The following is a 27,170-nucleotide window of genomic DNA, read 5'->3' as shown; positions in this document are numbered from 1 at the left end:
TGGGTCTTATCCGCTAAATGACGGGCAAACTAGATGTGCCGAATGGGTCTTATCCGCTAAATGACGGGCAAACTAGATGTGCCGAATGGGTCTTATCCGCTAAGTGATTATATAACTGTATCTGGATTAATTACACGGACTAATACTCGGAGTGGCGCAGAAACAGGAGGCTGAGTTTTTTTTTTTTAGCCGATGCAAATGACTCACAATTTATTCCAAGAAAAAAAATTCAATTTGGTTCATACATATGAATTAAAGGAACGCGGCGTTTAATTGCGGCGCAAAAAGGAGCCGATATCGTTCCACGGCTGCTCCGTTCCGCGGTTCTCTGCTGGAGCTGCGGTTGTAAACCTTGACAATGTTGTGTCTAAGTTGTCATTGGAAACAGAATTTAATTACCTTTCTTCCCAGTGCTAAAGTCTGGTTTATCTTGAAATGTCTGTATTCATATAAATTCACAAGAAACGGAAGAGGAGAACGCAGATGTCCCCTTCGAAAAGAGCAATCCTTTTTCTTTTGTTTTGTTTTTTGGCATTTTGTTTTCTAGAAGAAACATCTTGCTGTCAGTGAGAAAGTTTTCTAGAGTTTTTTTTCTTTTTTTTTACCAACTTTTTTTTTTTTATTATTCGTTTATTTCAAACTGTTCTTTTTTTTTCGTTTGTTTTCCGCGATGTACGTTTAGGATTGACAGAGTGGGTTTGGCAGAGCTTATAACATAACAACGATTTTACCGCATTGTGTATCGAGAAATTTCCCCAATACGGCGTCCATTGTTATGCAGATGAAGCCGAGCGCCTACCTTAAACTGATTGAGAGTTTTTTTTTTGTGTAAAATAGATGAGTTTATCTGAAGTCCGCCGAAATAATAAGAAAACTGAAAATAATGACGTTTTTACTGTGCCAGGTCACTTTTCCGGAGTAGTTGTTCTCAGACTTGACTCAGATGGGGTCAGGTGGGCTCTGGAAGGCGCGCTCTTTTGGTGACGTTGGGGTGATAGGTACATAATATATTGGTACACCATGGGATCCTGGGATCTGGGTCTGGTTTGGATGGAGCATTACTTTTCCGGTGGGAGATCCAGCAGTTTGCTTGAGTTTTCCTTTGCTTAAGGGTTTATAACACAGAATCGGCACCGCCGTACCCTCAAGCACTCAGTAGGCTGAAGAACATCACAGAATTCAGACTAATTTAACCATATCCCATATTCAGGCTATTCACTTGCTTCCAGTTGCTTGAACATTACAAAAGGCCACCTGATACGGTATTAAAGCAAAGGTTTGTTAGAGCGGAGCATGCAAATGCATACATTATCGCTTCACTTTTTAGCTCTTAAATTTCCCTGGTGATTGCCCGTCTTTCATGGCTATTTGAGCATTCAGAAAATCTGTGCATAATATATTCACATACAGATACACCCATACACTGTATACAATCATCACATTTAGATGCATGACTGCAGTGCCGGAATATATCTCGGTACCTACGCTATACCCTCATTTAAATTACGGTTCGGTTATTTTTGGGGGGGAAATACGGATATAATACACACTACAGTTCAAAAGTTTGGGGTCATTAAAATAATATTAAATGGATCAGAAATACAGTGTGGACGTAGTATAAGAGTATTTATATATATATGTATATATATACATATATATATATACATAATAATAATAACAATAATTTATAATAATAATTTATTTATATATATATATATATATATATATATATATATATATAATACAGCCCTGCAGAATATGATGGTGCTATATAAAAAAATAAATAATAATAATCTTAATATATATACACACATACAGTATATATGTATATATATTTATATATTTTTTCTTATATTATTATATTATTTCTTAGATTATTTTATTTATATATATATATATATTCCTGGAAAAACACGCCTGCACTTTTCTCATGACTGAAGCGTTCTCCGCCATCCTCCTCTCCCTTAGGAATTCCTACCGGTACCTTAATTACCCTTTCCCCATCGGGAATGAGGAAGGCAGCCCGTAGCCTTTGTTAGAACCGGCGTTATTTACGACTCCCAAATAGATTATTATTTTTAAAATACTAATAAATAGTAATGAGGTGATTACATATGCTTAATATTACCCCACAGATATCACCATCAAGTGTAGCAAAGACCACATGGCTGAGCTGCTTATATTTATGAAGAACCTTTAATCAGAGGATCTCCCCATGTTCCCCACTACCTGCTAAATCAGGACTGTCCTGCAAACAACAAGACTGTTGGGAGATACACGATTTTAGTATGAATGGAGGTTTATTCATTATGGAATCTTGGCTCGATATTTCTTATGGTTTGTTGAGGCTTTCAACATGACCACACAGGAAACGGCAGGCTTTTGGCATGATGGTTGAGTAGGCCACAGCGTCTCTTTGCCTTTTTACGGATAAATGATGTCACCGTCGCATTGCTATTAGAAATAACAAAACACATAATGTGGATTTAGATCTTTTCGTAATGTTAGTACGGTGAAACCACAATAACACAATGAAAGCTTCTGGTGCTCTCCGGCATTTATTCATTTACATAAAAACAACAGATAAAGCCGCCTTCCCTCCGTCTTCATTTCTGCACTTAAGACAATTAGCATCTCCATGCGAAACATTGTCGCCATCCGCAGTATTCAAAGCGCTGTCATGTCGCTCCGATAAAAGTGTTTCTACAGCAGAGGAAGCGGCAGATACAGTCTGACGGGAACTATGGAGCTTGTCGTGGCGATTGTTAGCCGCCGACCAAGGGATCTTATGTGAGAGGAACATGAACTCCGTAAGACACGAGGATTCTCAGGAGGTTCTGTAACAAGTTTAAAGATGGGGGAATTATCTGGGTCTCAAGGCAGAGACGTATGTGGACTGGGCCTTCAGCTTCAGCCTGTCTCTTACCTCCACGGCCGCCATCCTCTATGTCAAGCGCAGGGATATGATGTCATAAGCTGGGGTGCTGCATGCGCGGCGTAAGTTCGCTATAGAGGCTGTATATATATATATATATATATATATATATGTTGGTTGCAATGGAGATCTCAGATAGGAGATCAGGAGCTATAGCACATACCAGGATTCCCCAAGAGCATTATATGCCCCCGCATGTGTGGCAGAGGGGCTGCCAACACTGTCGGCCTAGCGTGCTTCCAAACTCTTGGAAGCTTGCGCATGTACAGTGTTCATTCTCTGGTGTCCCGTGCCTTTCCACTTGGCATCTGACAGTCTCGATTTTGCCACTCAATTCTGTTGTCCCTCTGCCATGACATTCTACCTTCCAGGCTCCGTCTCCCAACGTCCTGATTAGCCAGGGGGTAGAAGATGAAAGGTCCCCAATCCCGCTGTCCCACCGAGCCCTACCTCTGTCCCGCAGCCTGATAAAGTGGCTAAATCGGGACTGCGCCACGTATTATACGTTCACGTTTAAAAGTCTTCGTTAGAACACAAACAACAAATACTTTACTTTTTCCAACTGTGCGGAAATTGACTTTCTGCAGCAATGTAATTAAAAAACTAATAAAAAAACTAGAATGATTTTAATGATTTGCATAAAAATAAACACTTTAAAGCAGTCTTATGTTATAGGTAAATAACACCACTGGGTACTGGCAGGCTGGAGACTGCAGCGCTGGGGTTCTTTTATCCCGTATTTTTCTGGCATTTACAATATCCAAAGCCTTTTTCCTCCTCCTTCTTGCTTCGTTTTTTCGCCAGTATTTGCAGTCGTTTGCGGCGTTATTTCTCGGTCTCGCTGTCAAACGCTACTTTCCATGAACCTTTCCTGTAGTTTCTGTTTCAATGCGAGGAACTTCTTCGGCCTTCTTGCGCAGTGTATACATTTTGCTTTTTTGTAGTGTTTGGCACATGATAAGGTTTCAGTAAATCTCATTAAATGCAGATTTAAGCGAGTCTATGCTTAGCGTATGCTGAATCATCACCTAGTTCATGGAACTACTTCCTAGAGGAATACCATAAAATGCACGAGCCCCCTGCAAGCTTTAGTTTTGGGATAGGGACAGGGGTGTAACTACAAATTACAGGGTCCCGGTGCAAAAGTTGTCCCAGCCCTCCCGACTTCACCAAGCAACATGTCCCACAGTGCCAGATTTGCCAGAAACAGCTTCTTTGTGCCACCTTTATCCCCAGGCAGCTTATCTGTGCCATCTTAGCCCCCAAGCAGCTTGCCTGTGCCACCTTTATCCCCAAGCAGCTTGTCTGTGCCATCTCAGACCCTGAATAGCTTGCCTGTGCCATCTTGGCCTCCAAATAGCTTGCCTGTGTAAAATTCACAAATGCTCCTAATCTAAAACTAGAGTGTTGGAGGCTTAGATGTTGGAGGCTTTACTTTACTGAGAGAGTGGTAGGCAAGTGGAACAGCCTCCCGGCAGAAGTGGTAGATGCCTAAACAGATTCTTATCTGCCGTCACATTCTATGTTTCTATATCCAGCTCTCACTATTTCAAGTGGCGATGAGAGATGAGCGCACACTCACACATACAGAGACTCCTTCATATGTAAGTTTCGCCGATCATCTAAGTATTTGTAAGGATAACAAGCTATGGGGCACAAATGCTTTCGTCTCCCTAACGGTTTGGTTGAGTGCGTGTGCGTTCTCTGACGAATAACTCAACTCGAGGACTTCTATTTATCCTGGTTTTTTTTTTTTATATGTGAAAATAAGCGAGGAACCATGTCATAAAAAAAGAGCACAATACGCTTATTAAGAATTCATGATTGTATCTTGTTATATCTCCAAGGATTAGAGTGTCCTATTTTACACATGGAAACAACTGGGGGGGATAACCGCGGAGTCCTTCTGGAGATTGGTTTTATAATAAGTAAAAACCCAAACCAAAATCAATTTCCCCCCTCCCTATTTTTTTTCTCCCTATTTCAGAATAAACAGAATATTACGCCGGGATTGTCCATTTAGTTGATGCATATCAAAATAGTTATGTTTCTATTATTCTGTTGATGGCATCTATATTATGTGCGGTTTTCTCATGCGTTGTACGAGTGCACTATGCATAATCTTACATATACCTATTCATATTTAATTGCGCATGCACACTGCACAAGGATGCACTTAGCAGATATGGGTTCATATATATATATATATATATATATATATATATATATATATATATATGATGTAACCATGTTAAATAAACGCATCATATGCTCGTTATTTGTGGTTTTCCGAATGCCGTTACTCAATCATTCTAAATACTGACGGAAAAAAAGTTAATTTTCAGGCAAAATGATGTTTTATAGTCATAAAACGGCAATAAACAAAGCAGTATGTGGCTCCAATGACCCGAAATCTGATCCTGCTCACCGTGAGCTGCAAATCTTGGCAAAGAGAATTAGAACAGCCTCTGGTTTTTCTTTTCTTTACGATAAAGATAACCAAAAATAATCCCCTTCTTGTACTAAAATGTTAAAAGTTTTCGATCTACGACCAGGAACTTTTATCATTTGTCAGCGTAATTTAATAAGAAGGCGTTTGGCAGCTACATGGTTTGGTTTCGTACCTATAAGGTCCACAATAAATCCACAGATTTTTTTTTACGCGAAATACACGTAAAATATGCATATTTTGAGAAAATCTGCTTTAATGTTGGTTTCCAATAGCAGTAGTTGGCAGACGCACAGAAGATTAGCGTAAAGACAGTTTGAACACCTGGGTGAAAACATTAACAGCATGCGCTCACGTATTAAGAAAGTTCCGCAGATGTGTCATTGTATTCTTTCCATCAAAGATAATGACAGGAGACTCAACACTAACGTTTTAGAAGCTTTGTTAAGTTCCTTTACGTTTATGACCTCCCGATACATCAGTGACTGACAGCATTTGGGAAGTCTCTTGATTAGCCATGATGCTCAACTTATCAAAGATGTTTTTTGGGGGTATACAGAGCAGTAAGTGTGTGACGGGGGTAGTGTTTAGGTGTTCCCAGAACCCACCTGGTTCCACTCGTTCTGCCAGCGGCGTCACAAACATGGTGCGGCCGGTGCAGACCGCCCCGGTGACACCATCAGTGGGGGGGGGGTGACAGCTGAAGATGCCATCCACTGGTGACCAGTTTCCCCCACAGGTGCCGAGCAGTGTCTGACTGTATGCGTGACCGTATGTGTATGTACGTGACTGTGTGTCTTTGTAACTCTGCGTGCATGTATACAGTGGTGCGTACATGTATGTGAGTGTCAATGTGTGTGATTATGTGCTTGTGTGACTGTGTGTTTGTAACTGTGTGTATGGGATTGTGTGTATGTAACTGTGTGTGTACGTGTGACCTTTTGTGTATCTGGTCTGTTGTGGGAGGTGGTACATGGGGATGACACCATGAGTTACCGCACTGGGTGACACCGACCCTAGTGACGCCACTGCATTCTGCCCCATTTTTTTAGCTATCTACTCCTAGAAACAACCCTGGCACTGCTAGCCCAATCTCCCCCAACCATGCTTCACCTACTCCTTCCAGCTCCCATATGATGAGCTAAAACAAGCCGTTCCATTACTGGAGCGGAGTTACATGCCTATAGGCTTCAACGCAACATTCCCTGAGAAATGAAGGATGGGATGAAGTTTGACATGACGGAGAACCGTGTCTAGCCAGCACAGCCCCCATAGTTTGTTTTATCCATGATGCTGTGATCGGCACGAAGGACGGTGGACGCTGACGTTGGTGGCTTGTCCCTAGCCACCAACGTCAGCGTCCACTGTCCCACCTAGCACAGGCCTAGGGCAGCACCTACATGAAAGACACTCTATACAGTTATACTGATCCTCAAAGCATGATAGAAACAGGATTTGAGTTCTTTTGCAAAAAGGGTTAACAAAGAATTGACATGAAGGATTCACTCACATTAAGTCCTTCAGTCTTTTCTTAAAGACGTTGTTGTGATTCAGGCGAGGATTTTCCACCATGGGTCTTAGGTAGAAAAAATTCACATTGTCTCTAAAGATAGACGGATCCGTCCTTGTTCACCACAGCAGCGGAAGATTAATTTTCTGCGGGGACATATTGTAACACATAAAATACTTTGTAGGGTTTGGGTGATGGCGTGGACGCGTGCCACAGACATGTCTTCAGCGTCCAGCAGTACACAAAGGAAACAGCTTGGTTTCATTTGCGGTACGCTTCCAGATATCACATGCAATTAATAAAATGCACGTATTATAACCGTCCTCGGAAGGCTCTTGGATCCCCTCCGAATAAAGCTAATCAATGAAAGTAAGGTTTACAAATAACACTCAGTGCCAAGATGAATCTAATAAGAAGGAGCCTACTATTATTTATGGACTTAATTTGAAACAAGCCAATAGGACAAACAGGGTTTTAAGTACTTTGAGAAGAATTATGTCTTCTGCTAAGAGCCCCTGCACTCGCAGCTCGTTAACGGTTTCCTGTTATATAATCACAAGGATACAAAGGACGGGACCGAAAATATTTCTTGCCAAATGAAATCTCTGTGCAGGGGTGCAGATGGAGCCAGGGTAGTAATAAGAGCTCCGGTAGCTGGGCAACACCTGCCACATGTCTCCTCTCACACTTCTCTCCATCGCAAGAATATAACAGCTTCTAGGTATGATGTCATATTTCATTCACTGCTTCCTAAAGCATTACGAGAGAGCAGGGTGGAGAGGTCTACTTGTTACTCCAAGAATGTCCCAAGAATGGCATTCTTGTTGAGTCCAGCCATGTATATTTGGCTTGGCCTTGGGCAGCTGCCTCCACCACTTGCTTCCACGGCTGTCGTCCATCTTTGCTGAGGGCCAGATATGATGTCATAACCCTTTGATCATTATGGAGCCCGTACCGGCTAGGCATCGTGCTCCAAAGTGTATATGGACCAGTTACCCGAGGGATCTTCTCAACCAGCTTCAGTAGAGCAATCTGCCCCCTGCTTATACAGAAGAGGGGTTTGCTGCACCCCTGGAACTGATGCCCTAGGCCAAAATACGCATTCCGCACGGTTACGTGATGACTCCAGCCCTGTATCTTAATGACTGACTATGTTTTCCGAGTCACATAAAGCAGCTCATCTGGGAAGGAATAGAGAATGAGGGCAGAGTCTGACCATGTAATCACAGTACAGACACTTTCTGTGTTAAAACAAGACCGATTTGACAGTTCTGAATAAATGAATGTTTTAAAAGCTCCGGTACACATAACCCTTCTGTATTAACAATGGCATTCCGTGCGTTTTGCATTTCATTAGAACCCTTACGTATATTTTTTGAAAGTATAGCCGGAATATCTTAATGTCGCTAATCGGATGAGTTTGTTAATGAAGGTAAAGGTCTTCGGCAAATGCAGAATAAGTTAAAAACATAAGAATTTATGACATTCTTTTTTTTTTTTTAACATTACATTACATTTTACACCTAAGGATTGGTAGAAGAATAGTAAATCCATGTCAGACAATATCACAAAGCATAAAAACTAAAAATCTAAGACGAGACCAACGGCAGATTAAGGTTTGAGTCTTCACAGCAGGACCATCACAGATCGGAACAGTCTGCCCATATCCATGGTATAAACACGCATTCGCTCTTTTCTATGTTTTTATTAACTAGCTACAATTTCTTTCAAGTCGCTATATAATAAACTCTGATTACAACAACCCTTCCAGGCCACCGTAGGGAAATATCACCGTGTTTGTGATGCATTTACATAAAGAAACGGCTTCTTGGCAGTTTGGTTAATTCTATTGATCTAAAGAGACGCCCTGTTTTTTTTTTATTTGGAACAACGAGAGATTTATCCAGCATAATGCAGTTTGTAGCCGGGGCGTATTCAAAGTATGTTTCTCTTTCAGCATGTGTCAACAGAGATTATACTTTGGCTTTCAGCTTTTCTGAGAAGTGATTTTCATATTGACATTCATGTCTTATTCAAATGCATTTGTCTTCTTCCCTTGTTTGGTCCTGTTTTATTTCTTTATACAAATGCACGGAATCATCGAGTTGTCTACACATTGACATGATGATAATCCGCGTGCACAGATAGGTACGCGTGTGATGCTGATCGCCGAGTGTGTTTCTGTGCATATAAATATAAATACTGAAGGGATTGGGCAATCCTTAACGATACAATGATGTAAAGACTCAAACCTTAATCAGTCCCTGGTCTCATCTTAGATCCAGGATAACTATATGCCTATTCCCGTAGATGAGTTAGCCTCTACCACTGCTGCTGGGAAGCTGTTCCGGTTATCTACCACCCACTCTGTAAAGCAAAACTTACATTACTCATTACCCAGTTCAAATAATTAAAGTTGGCCTGTCCATTGAGGAGATGCAAAGATAGAAAATTTATACAACCACTAAGTAATATTTCTAATAACGTTGGCCTATACATCTTAAGTGTCCCTTTTTTGGGAGTGACAGTCCCTCCTTGAGACCCTCATTTGTCCCTCTATGCCGGGAGTCACAGTGTTCATCAGCCCTTAACTTAAATAATGTGTTTACACAGAAAAAAAATGTGTTTTTGGATGAAATTGATTAAATAATATACATTATTCGCACATTTATTAATAGCTATTAGTAGGTTACTACTACCCCAACCACACCGCTGACAACAATCTAAAACAAAAGCGTCCTAAAAGGTTGTTACGCACCGAGATATATTGCCCTGCGTAGAATAATTCAATGAGAAGCCGGCGTAAACACATATATAAACGCGATTTAACAAGTGATCACGTTTGTAGGTTCCTTATAGATTTTCACGTCTTACACATATATCTTGTTTTAGTTACTCTACGCAGCTTGGGGATATGTTTCTGTCTTTTAGTTCAGGTGATCAGGAGGAATATGGAGACTGCCGCCTATGGATGGAAATCCATCAGCTTTTATTACTTTTTCTTGCCCTCCACTCTTAATTTATATGTTCATAAATCATGTTTTGTTTTTTTTTCGCCCCGATCCGTGAGATTGTGTTACATCCCAATGTTTTAACAGGATTGATCACACGCGGTGTATAAATGGAACGTCCATTTCTCTTATTAATGCTCGTTGTAATGTATCGCTAAGAGGAGAACATATTTTAATGTCGAGATCTGCTTAGCTGAATTAATACAAAACAATAAGTCACGAGCGGTCTAGAATGACCCAAGTGAAGGAGGGGCTTGAGTTGGCGAACTAACAAATTTCTTTAAAAAAACGTAACTTAAATGTGTTAAAAAAAAAGTTTCATTGTTTGGATAAACTTAGTGAAAAAGGATATTAGAACCAATTATAGCTAAAGTGGACTTGGTACTTTTTATTGGGGCAAAATAGAAACAATATAAGGTTTCACTGGAAGAAGAGATTATTCTTGACAGATTTAAGGTTAATTGGCCTTTTATAATACGTTATTATTGATAATAAGGGTACCACCAGTCACTTATTCTAGATTAGGCCAACTAAGCCTAGGGCGGCAGGTCCAGGGGGTCCAAGACGGGGCAGCCCCCCTGCGGGCAGATTGCCCTCTTGGATGGTCAGGGTGCCCCTGAATGCCAAGGGTCAATGGGCCAGTAAGGAGATTTTTGATCTCCCCAACTGGCCCATATACACCATGGACGGCTGTGTCGAATCGGGCCGAGCCCCCTTATGATGCATTACGAGAAGATTCTTACCTCTATGACATAATGATATATATGGCATCATATCCCAGTGCTACACAGCGAGGACGGCGGCAGTAAATGGGGCAGCTGGGGGCGTCTTTCTTTAGACCTAGGGCAGCACCCAAGGTAAATACTCTGCTGGCTGTCACCATATATTCATTTTACTGCCTTTCAGAATAAGTGATTATTTTACATCATATTGCTGCAGTATTCTTATGAATCCAACAATATCTAGACATATATTTATATTTATATATATGTATATATATATATATATATATATGCAGTATATCTATATATATATATGCAGTTAGGAGGTGCTCGTAATTCAGATGGACATCCGATGGGTCAAGAACGAGGACAGTCTTAAATCAGCGAAAGAATGAACTGATCTTAAGCCACCCCTGTGCTTTTTTACTCTCTGAATTATGAGAATAGATTACTTCTGTGCCATTTTTCAGTTCCAATTACGATCCAGGTGCCGGCAATGTTACCCCCGGAATTTGTCTTGCTTTCCGACGAGTGACAAAGATTGTCGAAGAAGTATAACACGGCACAGAATGAATCCATTCTCCTGAGACAAAATACAAGGGAAGCAAAAAAAAAAATAGCGCAAAGGGGCGAGTGTGTACTTATATATATATATATATTCTGACAACCTTGAGAAGGTTACAAGAGAAGCTGGCAAACCAATTACATTCTGTAGGAACATTAGTGCGGGTTTGTAGCTACATGGCCTGGGTTGGCTACGAGTCAGGAGGAAGACGGTTATAGACCGCGTGCTACTTTTATGATAGAACATCATTCCATTAAACCAAACGAATGGGTGTTTTGACACTAGAAATGTGACCTTACGCAGCCTGCGCGGAGTTAAGTATCAAGGAATTGGGAGAATACATGGAAGGAGATTTGCCATGACATCCTAATGATAAATAATGTTACAGCTCTCTAACTGCATTGAATGTTTCCCTGGGAAATAAGGTTTTTAGTGCCGGCTGATCAGGATGAAAGGACTGTGTATCCGACTTTGGAAGACAAAGATCTATTATACAGTAATCCTATTTTCATACTGCCCAGCAGTCCTGGTTTTCACCGGACAGTCATGATTTTTGAGCACCTGTGTAACCTCTTCTTTCGCGGGCAGTGTGGAGCATGGATAGTTCAGAAGATCCTATGACTGGCTCAAGGAGCTGTACCATCGGTGGAGGTCCATGCTGTTGTGGCTCCTACGTGGCCACGTTGCGACGCTCTGAAGCCGAATGCCACAAGGTGGCTCTTCTGGGACACCAACTTACGGCATCGGAGTCTCTCCTCACTGGCTCTTCTCAAACCCCCCAAACGGAAATGTTAGGGGGTATGTATTTTGAGGATCATAAGCAAAGACCAGGAAGGTCAGCAGACAAGAAGACTTTGGCCATTTCATACAATGTGCAGTCCTAATAGTGTTTTTTTTATTTACAAAAAGTAGATTTTGAAGGAAAGGTCGTTATTCCACTTTTTTTAATTACAGGCACTATATGAATTTATTTGAAAATATCGTGCTATATCTTGCAGTCATCTATCTGAACAAATTGACTTGAGATATAACATAACGACAGCGGCACTAGACGGTCCTCGGCTACTCGATAAACTTTTGTGTACAAAATAGCTCAACAGGTTAGGTTAGAAAGACACAAAGACACAAATCGGACAGACAGACAGACAGCTGTACAGACAGGCATCCGTACAGACAGACAGCTAATAGACAGATTTGTGTTGTCGGCTGTTATCTAAGGCAATAGACGTTGTGTTTGTGTTAATTGTTAAGGCTTAGAAGAAATGTGTGACATATCTTCTGTCTCGGATGCAAATGTACTTAGAGTGTCTGTGCTAAAAGAACTAGAATAATTTAACATTGCGATAAAACTATTTGCATGCATGGAAATCGCTGTGTACATTTGTACACTTGTATAGATTTGTCATTCTTTTCCATCTTTTGGCTTTTCTCCCCCCCAAACACTTGAGATTTGCATTCATCCCGAGTGCGTTTTTTTATTATTTCGATACAGTGATGTTAAAACGTGTAACATACTTATTTATGACACTACTAAGTACGGTATTAACCCATCACTGGGTAAAGGCTGGGTAAAGTTTCCTGTCACCTGTATTCAAGCAGGGATTTCACCTGCAATAAAGCCGTGAGAATGGGACCGGCTGGGATGCTCATTAAATCAGAGAAACACTGATAAGATCCATTCAGCCCGCCTAGTCTGCCCATTTTTCCTGATGTAAACACCTTAATCAGTCGTTGGTCTCGTCTTAGATTCAGGAGCCATATGCATATCTCATGCATGTTTTAATCCCCTCACTGTATTAACCTCTACCACTTCTGCTGGGAGGCTGTTCCCCTTGTTTACCACCCTCTCAGCAAAATAAACATCCTTAAATAAGGGGGTAAGGAGTTAACTTGTGATGTTAACCTGAGGGTTCACCATAAGATTGGTGTAAAAGTGTCAGACATTGAGCATTCCCAGGTATGCGCATTAATTTGTTTATGTTACTTTTAATTCATTTGTTTTTCCCTTAAAAAAAACACACTGACGATTTCTCAAAATTAAATAAAAATAAGGCTTGTCTCTTTTTTTGTTCTTTTTTGTTCTTTTTTCACCCTTATCCCCGAGAGCTGGAGACCGCCATGCCTTTTCACGGTAGCATAACAAGTCACTCTTGCTCCTGCGGTGATCTGTCCTCTTTTTTTTTATTTTTACTGATTTTCAGGGTAAGATTGACATTCCAGGTTCGCGAGACAGGAACATTTTCATTGTGATTCGGCGCGTTGAGATGTATGTAATGTGCCGTAGACACGGTACCTGCAGCTGTGTCGGTGGCATTGACCTCCTCCCGACCTTAGCTAATAGTGATATAACGGCGACGCTATCTCCAGATTTATATAAGTAAAGTTTGCCGCTACTCACAGGGCGCACATTAAAGTTACCGCAGATGGCGACAGCTCTCCTATGGACACGTGCAGCCTTATATCAAATATTGTAGAGAAAATTATCATTTTTCTGCCACAGGTGTTGCTGAATCCCCCCCCCCAAAAAAAGTGCGCAATGTCTCTGGTAGAATTGCCAGATACGACAATGCCTATTATCCTCAGCTTACTGTTATTTGGATCCCTTGCCAGTGGTGTTCCCCAAACGCCGTCCCCTCCCCATGCAAACTGTATTGAGGCTTTACCTCTCTATGTATGTATCCTACTTGGGTCTAAATCCTTGTCTCTTGGAACATTAGGCTGCGCATGCATCATACCGATACTAACTTATGTGGATTCCTAGGAACTCTCCGCAGAGTCTCCAATGAAATGAGGCTTCCCGCCACTTTCTTTCTCAGGTCAGGGGAGCGGTGTGTTTAGCTCCCTGCCCAATTCCCATCCAACCCATGTAATGACATCTAGGTCTAGCCAAGACCCCGTCTGTGGCTAGCCCGACCCATAGCATGCCTAACCCCTCCCATATGTATGAGTAGCCACACCCACTTGCAAAGCCACTCCCTCGGAAAAGGGAGCACCGGGCAGCCCACCCTGGGAAGTTCCCAGTTGCGCTTACATTACGCGGTTAAATTAAGGAGCAAGTGTTGGTAACCCCTTCACTGCCGGAGCCGATACATTTCATATACGTGCTAATGAACCACAGATTTATGTTCTAAAGGCCATTTTTCCACCAAATATAGCGTGGCTCAGATCCAGCGAGGAGTATTCAGCTTAAAGGCCTCACTGCTCTAAACATCTACCAAAAACACACGAGTCAAATCCAGCTCCTCTTTTACTTGGAATAACAAGAGGGAAAAAAATGTTGTTTTCCGCGTCCAGGTCTTTGATTTTCTCCAAAGTTGGGACCGTTTGCCCTGCTCGGCTTGACGAAACGCACTCGCCAATCGTCGGTGGGAGAGGACGCAGATGATCACATGGTATATATACGGCTGCAAACCTCGCTGATACAAAAATCGTTCTCTTTATCTCTCTAAAGCAGAATTGTTTATTATGCTGCGACTGTGCTGGCCAGACAGAGGTGTCTTCTTCATAATACATAGCTACCAAGGAGAAGAAGCATCTAGGACCTAAATCTCAGCCTTAAGACAGAGCTATTAATACCCGACGACTAGACGGATGCAAACTATAGAACACACTCATCTAAGCAGTGTTCTGTACATATGTAGAATCCTTCCTAAAACGAGTATTAATTAGCTGATAATGAACCACACGAGGCAACCTATACTGACAAATTACAAATACATGCCAAAGATAAAGGGGAGTATTCACTAAACGGAGTGTTTGCCGGAGAGCTGTGTTTTTAACTCCGTCACGTCACTATTCATTATGGAGAACCGATACTGGCAAGTTTCTCCTGCAAGAAAGGCTGAGCTAGCCCTGTAAAATGCATTCTTTAATAGGTGACCAGACTTAATAGATTTAGCTATACGTTATACAGGGCCAGCTGAGCTCTTACTACAACAGAAGCTCATTGGGGGTTGGACCCTCATAATGTATAGTGAAGACAAGGGGGTGCGATAACAACTCTCCCTGCAAACATTCCCGTCAATTCTCCCGTTAGTGAATAAACCACAAAAATATCGTCGGGGTGATTTAAAATGAATTTGTCAGGAAGAAAAAATATGACTGCTCCTGTGATCAACATCTTCCTCCCCAGATTGGAATTCAAAACAGTAAAGGGTTAAAAAAAGGGTTTTTATTTTAAAAAGCTGGAATAGATGTAAATTCATACAAAATACCAATTTTTTTTTTCTTAAACAAAAACACTTTCTAGGTCAGAGAATCTAAGTAATCACTAGCCTTTTGTTCCTAGCGATCTCCGAATTTCCGCATATTAAGAAGGTGATCTCTAAAATGCCGGGTAATGCTCAATTATGGCCCAATAATAGAACAAAAAGAGGTTGTTAAAGTTCCATTTACGTCAGCTGCATGTGTAGTCACAGATGAATGAAATATTATTTTGGTAACAAACAGAAAAACCCCATTGACACCTTAATTGTTGACAAGTAATTTTTGGTTTTCCAATTTTTAACTGGAAAAAAAAGACAATTTGTAGTTTACACTAAAATAAGGTTTTTGGGACTTATGTTTCAATCGTAAATATATCACGTCCAAGATAACTGCGTAAGTTAGAATAGGTGGATAGGGGGCACTATTGGACACCAGCCTGCCAGGAATTAGCCCAATGGCCAGAAACATCGAATTTGACGGCAGATCAGACCCGTCCATCTTTCCTAATGTTAAGTCTTGTCTTATATTCATAAGGATATCCTATCCGTGCTTAAATTCCTTCTGCTGGGAGGCTGTTCCACTTATCTATCGCCCTCTCAGTAAAGTAAAACTCCCTTACGTTACATCTAAGGCTCCGACCCTTTGGTTTTAAAACAATCTGTCCGTTCGTAGTCATAGTAGCACAGCCTTAAGAGAAATCTCTTTGATGAATGAATTTTTTGTTTGCTTTTGCTGATGAATGTCTCTTTTGTTTTAGAAGAATTTTTTTTGTGTGGCGTTACGCCCTCCCCATATTTTTTCCAATTTGTGCATCACTTTATTAAATTATTTTAATAATACATGAGTACATAGCGCTATTAATCAGAATCGTACAGGTGATGAATGCATGGCACAGGACGTTATGCTTGTGAGACATCGGTAAATGTCATATTCAGGAATTCTCGCTGCTCATACATCTAAATTTCTAGGGACAGGAACGCTGTTACCCAATTTACCATAATTTACTATAATTACAACAATGCTAATTTTTAACTATAGGATCTACAATTAATCTGAAACCCATAAGTGAAAATGTTTTAATCTATCACGTATTGCCACTCCTTATAATATGGGTTGTATGATTCCTCTTTTATATGTAAGTCGATGTATATAAGTATGTATATTTATTTATATTTATTTATAGTGCCCACAAGTTGAGATGAGTTAACACTTTGCGGACATTCATGACGCTCAACCTCCAAGTGGTGTTTAGGAGCACCCATATCCCCCTATACACATTTAAGGTATATGGGGCTAGCCCCACCCACATATCTGATGGTCCCACCCTCCTGTGTGGCTAACCCCACCCCTTTGTGATGCTACCCCCTAAAGAGGGAGGGCTCTAGGTAGTCAATGTGCACTTTACATGTCAATGTTCTCAACTGCAAACTGCATCTTATGGCCCTGATGAAGGCCACTTTGGTCGAAACGTTGGTTGGGGTGTCAAATAGATTTTCCATGGTAATTTATTGGATACATTGAATTCCATTGCATCCTGCTCACATTGCTCTTGGACAACACGGGTCCACAATGAAATGATCATTCCGCAATTATATCTACACTCCGTGGGTCTATCCTGACCTAATTGGGAAAGAATGTTACTATATAATTATTTGTGTCTGGCGGCAGAAGTTGACGCCAAGTAGACTGGCGAAAGCCTTGGTTCCCAGCACTCTCTGAATGTCAGTGCATCTTGAATTAACAAATGTTGGAACTCCAGCTTAGTTAAATGCTGCCAAAATATCAATATTGTACAATTTATTTTACATTATTTTTTTAAAAAAATAATTGCTTAATCAAGTACTGTTGGATATGATGACATTTAACGTGATTTAAAGAGACACTTCAATGTCCCATGCATGAAGAATACACCCGCAAGTCTCTTTAGACCCCCTGGAAATCTTATGGGAGCCAGTGGTGGTAGGTGGGGTGGGGTAGGGTGTGGTGGGACAGTTGTTAAGAAGGCAAATGCATAGACCAACATTTATGTAGATTAAAATATGGTCGCTTGGAGCCTTTTTAGTCTTCAACTTTCCCTATTATGTTGACTAGAAAATGCAACACTATAAGCTTTTATGCTAACAATAAGAACACCTTTGATGTGCAGAGCAGATATAAAGTGCAGTACATACTGTGGATGCGTTGTTCTTCCCACATCAAATGACTGCTGCGACCGAAGAATTACCCTGCCTCAAATCGGATTGTTTAAAGTGAACGAATGACGCGTGTTTCCAATTTTATCTAATATTTGTGACTAATGTAATTTGTCGCACATACCTTGTCACATACATCGGCCGTGCTCCGTTACTGATGTGCTCTGATAAGAGGCACAGTAGTCACCATTACAGAAAGGTCTAAACCCGGCCTGCTGCTTAGCAACAGAAATCAGGAAGATGAAATGGAAACGCTGAACAATTTTGGCAAATTCCGCCATTTAACTTTAAATGGACTTTCCAATCCAGAACAGTAAACGTGGATTGTATCTTTTCCGTTGTTATCCTATTGTAATGTTTAGCTTTCGTTTTACCGAGGCATAAAATCATTTAATGATACTTTTGGGTCTCTGAACCTTTCAGAGGAACGTCTAAGTTCCCTACGTTTCTGTTATATTTGTTAAGCCGAGATATTTTTTTTTTTTAAGCAATTTGTGCCCAAGGGGAATATGATTGAAAAACTGATAGCAATTACGGATGGCAAGCACGGCTTAGACAGATGATTTTGCAGCTTAAAAGCACAAACATATATTATTATTATGACTTAAGTTATACGGGGAAAAAAAGAAAGGGAAAAATAGATTAATACTAGTGCATGTATAGCTGGCCTCGTTTAGGAAATATAAATTTTAAGGCCATTTCATTAATATGAGTAATGAGCTAGGCTTATGGACAATAACCTCCCAGACAACGCTAAAAGATATAATAACTATAGTACAGAGGACATGAACTCTGAAGTGATATACAGAGGCATGAAGTAGGTTAGCTCCTACTCAGCTTTATTACTACATTTATTTTAATGAAGACATGGATATCCCGCAGAACCTAAATATTCTATGCTTTCACGGTATAATATACAAGAGGTGACCAGCAAGTAAGTATCTTTTCAGCTGAGCTAGAACTACAACAATCGTCAACCAGGCCTCGGCTGTCCGTTGGCCGGCAGAGAATTGTCAAAGTTCTTGATCAATAAAGATAGGAAATCCACCTGTTGGCTCTGTCTCCATGAAAGTCAAAACTCAACAACCCTTGACTTGGCATCATGTCAACTTTAATGTGACTTAATGCTTGAGTTTGTGGACTTCTGTTGCGTCGGGTCTTGGCTGTCCGTTGGCCGGCAGAGAATTGGTGAAGTTCTTGATCAATAAACATAGGGAGTCAACCTGTTGGCTCTGCCTCCATGAGACTCAAAACTCAACAGCCCTTGACTTGTTGTCATGTCAACTTTAATGTGACTTAATGCTTGAGTTGGTGGACCTCAGGTCACTCAGGGTAGCTGTTACTGACTTTATAACTTGTACCATAGCAACTACAAAGATTCTATACTTGGAGTTCTTTTCTATACATGCCTTAAAAGCATTAGGACTAATAGCACAAATCATGCTGGAGGTGTAGATATAGCGTAAGAAAATATTTCATCCCTGAGAGACTTGTGGATGAATGAAATGGGTTTCATACAACGAGGGCATTGACATATATGATATAGGCATAAAGCACCCCTGTTATTGGGCAGAGCCAAGTACCAGAGGTATGTAAAATGGAGACACTACGTGGTCATATTCTCTTATTTGCCGTCAGATTCTATACTTCTAGATTAAAGAATTAAAGCGTGTGACATTTATTTCCGAAAGGGTGGCTCAATTGTTATGAAGACTTTATCCCTTTCTAATCCTTAAGGGATACACGATATGGACAAAAAGATAAAATATTATAATTTCACTGTAGAGAATAGAGGGTGGAAGTCATGGGATAATGCATGAGTTTTATCACGAGAACCAGGCAGGCACATAGGCTGGAAAATCTGAATCACCATTTCTTTTCTTTTTTTTTTTTGTATGATCATTGAAAATTTGAATATCAAAAGGTTTTTTTATATCCAATCCATCAACAGAAATGACAAAATGCCCAGTGGGCGATTGTAGTTCTGCTACTGTTTGAAAAATATATTTGACATGCACATCTGTTTTTCTTGTTTTGAATGGTTACAGTGTTAACCAGAATCAAGTTCCATTCTTGTTAAATCAGTAAAAATTGCTGGTGGATGCATCTTTAAACAATAAACGCCAGTCCTTCTTAGTGCATGAAATAAAATCCCGCCGTCAGACAGCATCCAGATTGAAATGTGTGCCTCATAAAGCTCTTCTAGCTCCAAGTATGAATGGAGGATTTGGAACCAGGCAGCCTTGTCAAAGCATAAATGGGTCTTGTTTTGAAATCGGCCAAGGGGTTCTCGTCGAAAGCCGGGTTCTAGGTAGTTGTCGTTGGTGATAAACACCTAAAATTAATTGTATTATCTTTTCTTTTTTATTTTAGTGTGCGATTTGTAAGGTATCCATGGTTTATGGTTAACTTCAGGGACTAATAACCCTGTTTCTCCACACCCTTTCTGGATTCCAAGTGGATCCCACATCAGCCTCAGTAAAGGGTTGGATAACCAGCCTATTTTCCAAAACAAAAGCATCCATTCTTGGACCGTCAAAACTTTGATTTAACGCCCCTGAATGTTCACTGATGTCTCATCCATGTTAAAGTCATGAATCTTTGTATGGATTGTAAGGAACCGTAGGTTTTGGGTTGCCAGCCTGGCACGACTGATAAGAAGCCTTGTTTGGGTCTTGTTACGTGACATTAGATGGAAACCTGTGCCGACTCACAGTTAACAACGTTCAGAAAGTTAGAAGGTTTTGGCAGTCGTAAACTCATGTATATTCATCAATATCACATTCAGCCAAAAATCCACATGAAAAAGCATTTTCAAAATAATGCCCCTGCACAAAAGGAGCAAAGTCCCACTTCCTCCAGATAGAACAGAAGGGTTTCCAGCCGTGAGTGTCAAAAATGTCTTCGTTAGTTATTGTTTACAGAGCTTAAGAAATATTTCTTAGTCGATGTAATAGTTTTAAATACCCCCAAAAAATATAAAAGTCAACGCTGATGGCTGAAACAGCGATATGCGCGCGTGTTCGTGTCAAGTCCATGGAAGCTTGCGCAAGTGGCTGTGTGTATGAAGGGTACTTCTTAAAGAATACATTTTGTTGGGATTGGGCATAGTTTACCAGAGAAGGGGAATTGATTTATACACTAAACAGGAAAGGATTAACATAATTAACATATAACACAATGACAGGAGATTATGTAGACAACATCGGCGCACTCTCTGCGCTCTAAACAGTGACCAAACCACTTACCCAGAAAGGGTTTTTTTTTTACTTTCCCAAGAAGACGAGCACTCCACATTTCTAAGAAAGACATAAGACTCTACTGAATTATCCTTAGCGCGTGTAATCAGGACACAAGATCTAATTATTTTTCACCTCTGAGGAAGCCTTTCGCAGGCGAAACGCGTCAGGCATTTTCAGCCAACTTATCCCAGGCGGGTAAGCAAAAAGCAGAGGCGAACACACGGGTGCATTAAAAGAAATTCTTTGTAGAATATTTCATTATAAAGTTATACCTGTATGAAAGTTCTATATTGAGGAATTGTTGTTGTATAATTTGCATAATTGGTAATTTGTATCAAGGAAACCTTTTATTTTTTTTAATTAAATTTACACTTAGACATGGACTAGGCGGTGAGTCCTTCTCAATACCCGTAGAAATGGAAACAAGATGGTTCATATACAAAATATAACAATTTAACCCCCCCGTGAGTCAATGTAAATACAGTCCCAATAATAAAATGGGGGGTCCGGCATCCGCCAGTGAGCGCAAAGACCTTAGATTTCTACTGCATGCTTTGGATTGACGAGCGGTCGTAAAAAAAAGGAAACATTTACTGGCCGTTCTCCGTTTCTGTGGAATGTTTAAAATGCTGAAAAGGTTACTTATTCTTTTGTTGTGGTTTAGAAATACACTCGTCTATAAAATCCTTCATACTGTAATATTATAAAAGCATCCTGTGATATTTCCCGCCGTACACTCGAACGGTTATGACCGGTGTAGGAATTAGCTCTTATTGTATCTCAAGAATTCCACTTAATCCTCCGTGTATAGCCTGAATCAGCGTTGCATTTCACAACGCACAGTTCATTCTGCGCATAGCCGATTGTGTGCCGTGACACACATTAATCCAAATTCACTTTGCACCATTCGCAGTTTAGCTAAACGCAGGCTGACTTTCTGGCAACATTTGTATGTTTATTTCAAAGTCGGAGAATGGAACGCATTTTCGGCGTATTCGACAGCAAATTTCCGCCGTTCTGCTACTTGAAAAACTAAAATTTCTTCTTCTCATTCCCGAAAACATCAGTGAACCGTGTCGCTATTCCACATGCCATAGCCGTGTTCAGACACTATAGCACATGGAGAGAACTGGAAAGCAGGGATTAGATAACTAGATAAATCTGCTGCTGAAATGTAAAACATCCCGAGGCATCAAGGCAGATTTAAGACTGCTCTATGGTTATTATTATTAAGTGTGTGATGTCATTGGATTATGTCATACAGGAAAAAGGATGTTGCGGATCTGGTATAGAGACTATCATTCTTTTGTCATGCAGAAAAAAAATGCCGTATTTTATCGCATAATCCATAAATTATTGCTCTGATATATAGGATTATTTTGGAACATTCACTTTCTGTCTTTGATACACACGAACCTGCAGCCAGTGGTTATTGAGTAAAGGCTGGTATTTTCTTGGACTATTTTACCAAATTTGATTATTTCCCGTCTGCTAATATACTAAAAAGCGAAGGTTAAATACAGTGTATGTTGGAAGTTTAATGTTATGGGCTACACTATCCAACACCTACACTATCCTTGACACTAACTGATGCTAAATACAAACCTACATTCATTTGTGATGTGACATCACTGACACAGTATTGCTATAAATGTGTTCAAGGGCGCCAAAACCAACCATGTATATATCAAGTCATAAAAATCTAGCAATTATATAAATGGACTATTGTGTCTTGACACAATAGTCCATTAAATAGAACAAAAAAAAAACAAAATTGTGTTTGAAATCATCATGGGAACTGATTCATTTTCCCCATACTACATTTATCTAGGAACTTATGGAATCCACCAGTTAACATTGTGTTGTAGAACAATCATCTCTGTGGACAGTCTTCCTCTCAGCCTTGTAGGCATTGTAGTTCAGAGTGCCTGGACTGTCAAGGGTCGAACATCACTGCTTCAACCATATATTATTTTATATTTACTTATTTCTGTGAATGACGCATTTTCTTTTTTTTCTGTCTTTGGCCAGGTATACAAGTACGAAGACCATTAACCAATCTGGAGATGGACTTGCTGTGTGCAACATACCTTCTGGTAGTTTTTATAACCTGTATAGTATATGAATCTGCTGGCCAAGAAAAGAACTATATAATACGAGAAGAAAGGCCAGAAAATGTACTTATTGGGAACTTGTTGAAGGACCTCAACCTTACCTTGGACCCTGATATCGCTCTTTCAACCCCTCTCCAGTTTAAGTTGGTATATAAGACCGGAGATGTTCCACTGGTGCGAGTGGAAGAGAATACAGGCGAGATCTTTACTACTTCGAATCGGATAGATCGAGAAAAACTTTGTTCTGGTATATTTACTGAACACAAGTGCTTCTACGAAGTAGAGGTGGCAGTGCTACCAGATGAAGTCTTCAGGCTGGTTAAGATCCGCTTCTTAATAGAGGATATTAATGACAATTCTCCACTTTTCCCATCAACGGTGATCAACATCTCCATTCCAGAAAACACGGCTGTCAACTCTCGATACTCGGTTCCATCCGCCATCGATCCAGATGTGGGTATGAATGGCATTCAGCACTACGAACTCCTGAAGGTTAGTATTATCATATCTTTCAGTATTATCTTTCTCTCCTGTTATATGTTTTTATTCTGAGCTGAGGATATTTTAAAGTATTTGATCCCCATGTTGCTCCAGAGCTTCAAGATGCTCTTTGGTAACATTCTTAACTTCTAATACACGTCTCTGTTTCTCTTCTACTTACCATCATTATCGGGTAATTATCTAATGCTCTGTCTTATTCATTGTCTTTGGGTTTTAATAAATAAAGAAATTGCGGAAAAGGGCTGTAAAAAGGATGTCATTTAAATTGCATCTTTTACGTAGGATTTATTAAACCTTAATTAAAAGCCCACTTTTTTTTTTTGTCTGGCGACATTAGTGACTCCTTTTCCAAAAGCTTCTTCACCTTCATTACAATTCCGTATCAGTAAATGATTCTATTCCCAAGTTGTAACGTACCCCCAAATAAATCAGTAACATAAATCAGTTTTCACTTACGCCGCTGTTATTTATGGAACGGTGACCCACATTTAATTTGGGCACTACTGACTCGTTAGCAGCTGGTCTTAATATAGGGTAATGGCATGAGTTGTTGGTCATGCATAATAATTATGTTTGTGTCTAATTGAATCAACACATGCCCTTAAAAAATAGAATATTGAGAGGCTGGCCGCCTCTAGTGAGGACTCTTTTCAACTAATCCAAAACAGAATTAGGAATAAAAATTGGATGCATTTAAGATTAATGTGAGATTGTATCCCAAGCCCTCATTTTAGAGAGCATTAAACTCAATAATATAACACAATAAAGTATCTTTAAGATCGGTACAGGTAGGAGACGTGTTACAAAGGAGGAAAAATGTAAGAACAAGAGGTCATAGTGTAAAACTAGAGGGTTAAAGGTTTAAATGTAAGCGGTAGATGTAGTAGAGGTTAACGTGTTGAGTCAAAGTAAACATGCATGGGATAGACATATGGCTCCTGAATCTAAGACCAGACTGACGACTGAATAAGGTTTGAGTCTTTATATCCGGAATAAAATGGCAGACTAGATGGGCCGAACTGGTTCCTATCTGCTGTCAATCAATGATGTCTACTTTCCTCTCTCTGTTTCCGACAGAAGGCCAGACGATAGCCTAAAACGTTGAAGTGTAGAAGCTTAGATATAACGTAAGAAGGTTTTTTGACTGTTTTCCTGAAATAGTTGAGTGAAACAGCCCTCCACGTAGAAGTGGTGGAGTTTAGTGCAGACAGCATTTTTGGGAGCGGCATTTAGGTATCCTGAACATAAGACAAGACCAAGGGCCGAGTAAAGCTTGAGCTTTTATAGCAGTTGAATAATTGGGCAGGTGAGACGGGCCAAATGTTCCTGATCAGGTGTCAGATTGTATGTTTCTGCGTGTGTTTGGGTTTATTTTATTAGATGCCAGGCAAGGTCTGGCAGTTTTCGGCAAACTCAGTGAAATGGCCTGTGAAATGTCCACCCAAAACACATTTGTCTCCCGGATTATCCCAGCGCTCTCAGCGTTACCGATCTTTTCCTGGCCTTCGTCTCCAAACAGCAGGATAGACAAAATGCGTCCAGAAATAAAAACGATATGTTTTAAATTCTCAACAATGTGAGAATTTGGAAGAAAGACACTCTCTTCTTTCTCTCTTCCTTCCTTTTGGAACAGCTGGAAAGCTGCAAAGTTTAATGGCCATGGTAATAAAAGTATGGATGTTGAAAATTAATGATCCATTAGAAAATGTCTTATTCGCGTTTTTTTTTTTTTTAAAAAAAAGGTCATTTCCCATGTTTTATCCCTTTATCCGCATTTTAGCACAGCTTAAACTTCCTTTTATTATGTAACCAAAATGAAACGGCAACAGAGAAACTCTTTTGAATAGTCCCTGGCCGGCTGGCTACATGTCATTCTCAATTAGGACTTTTGAGGTGCGGAAAATGAAAAATGTCATGCAGTGTTACAATGTTAGATTCTGCGTATATTAACTCCTTGAGTGCCGCTGGGGCTTGTGCTACCAAATTTGTTTTCGGACACCTTAACACTAGAGGCTCAGAGGCTTAGATGGAATGTAAGGACGTTTTATGACACTGAGACGGTGATAGATGAGCGGAGCAGCCTCCCAGCAGAGGTAGGAGAGGTTAACGCAGTAGGGGAATTTAAACATGCATGGGATAGGCATATGGCCCCCGGACTCTAAGACGAGGCCGGCGAGGTTTGAGTCTTTATAGCCGAACAGGTCTTTCGTGTCATCTAATTATTCGTTTCTAAACATTAATTATGACATATAGATCCTCTGGTTTAAGTAAGAATAGGGAGATCCCACGTCAAAAGACATAGTAAAATTTAATCTAGTTTGACTACCTTAACGTCAAGTTTTAAGGATAGCATACCTGAGTGTAGATTAAGTGCTTTCTTGCCGCATTGTTGTGTCGTAAAAGGAAGATGGTGTACTTTGTTTAAAAACAAGAAAGTGTCTGATGATTATTTCTTTATAACTCACTTTTTAGACATTAACCGATCCCTTTGGAAGCTTCGTAATATAATGGAGATGAGCCATATGGTATCGCTAGCGTCTGTAGCCCTCCTATTTAGAATGGGATTGAGCTGGAAACATCTGCCGTACATTGTATCACCGTGTATACATTTACACATTCCGCAGCGGCATGTACTGGCGGTAGTTAATATATCAGTAATGAAATGTTATAATTAAGAGAGAAAAAAAAAAAAAACATTTGCAAAAAGTGAGGACGTGAACATGATGGACTTCGGTCTTTTTCCAACCAAAATTACTATTTTACTATAATGAAATAAATATTATTTGTACTTATGTAATTATTTTACACCAATAATAAAGCGCTTAGAAGAGAAAAGTCACCATTATGTATATATTTATATGTATAGACGCCATGACTCCTTATCGTATTGCCTGTATGGCTCAGTCTTAACCACCCGGGACCCGTTGACTAATGAAAGTCTATGGAGGAACGGACTTCATTAGCATTGCCATAAAGAATCAGCTCAGTGTGGTGATTGAGCCGGGAAAGTCACCCAAAATATCACATGACTGACAACAATGGCGGCCTCCAGGCAGTTTATTGGAACAAAATGAGATAAAATCAGGTTTTTTTTGTCATTACTATATACAGCGCTCTATTAAATGCTCATGGAGAAAAATATATTTTTTTTCTATGGGATTTCCGTTTAGGGCAAAAACAGACTTTTCATCTGATTTTACATTGTATTTTTTGATGACTCTTCCTTTAATAAAATACAAACAAGAAGATTTATACGTCTTACAATGAGCTCCATTGTGTTCTTATCACACGGCATCATCGCTCTGTTCTCTTCGATTAGATTGTGCGTTATATTTGTTGCGGTTTTAGGTCTTTTTTTTTTTTTTTTTTTTTTGGTCGACCAGCTTTTTGTTTTCGAGGCATCTGAGCTTCGCGATGTGTTACGATGACTTGTCAAGCTGCTTCTTTTTCTGTCACGGAAAAACAAACCCCCACCGAAGGGATGCGTTTTTTTTAAAACAAACAGTTTTCACATTTCATTTCTAAATTACATCTAACATTATCCTCGGTGTTTTTTTTTTTTTTCTTTTCATAAGCGATTGTGAAAACAGATGCAGAGTGGAAGCGTATTTGTTTATAGCTGTCATTGAGCAGGGAATATGCATCGCTCTAAGCACCTTACTGTGAAGTTATATATTACATTTTAGTGCTAAGTAATCTACACTAGATTTTGATTTCCAAAAT

General features: G+C 40.0%; 1 protein-coding gene across 1 annotated transcript in view; it reads left to right on the top strand.

Annotated features, from left to right (window-relative positions):
* The window catches only part of LOC128502658 (protocadherin-11 X-linked-like), a 111,869-nt gene that overhangs the window by 49,186 nt on the left and 35,513 nt on the right, over window positions 1-27,170 (top strand). The window contains exon 2 of the mRNA XM_053472534.1: window positions 22,864-23,438. Coding sequence (XP_053328509.1) covers window positions 22,899-23,438 — 540 coding nt within the window. The 5' untranslated portion in view covers window positions 22,864-22,898. The remainder of the gene's footprint in view (window positions 1-22,863; window positions 23,439-27,170) is intronic.

The sequence above is a fragment of the Spea bombifrons genome, chromosome 8 (assembly GCF_027358695.1).
Source record: "Spea bombifrons isolate aSpeBom1 chromosome 8, aSpeBom1.2.pri, whole genome shotgun sequence".
In the NCBI taxonomy this organism is placed as follows: Eukaryota; Metazoa; Chordata; class Amphibia; order Anura; family Pelobatidae; genus Spea; species Spea bombifrons.
The sequence above is the reverse complement of the archived record's forward strand: the minus strand, read 5'-3'. Positions and strand labels throughout refer to the sequence as shown.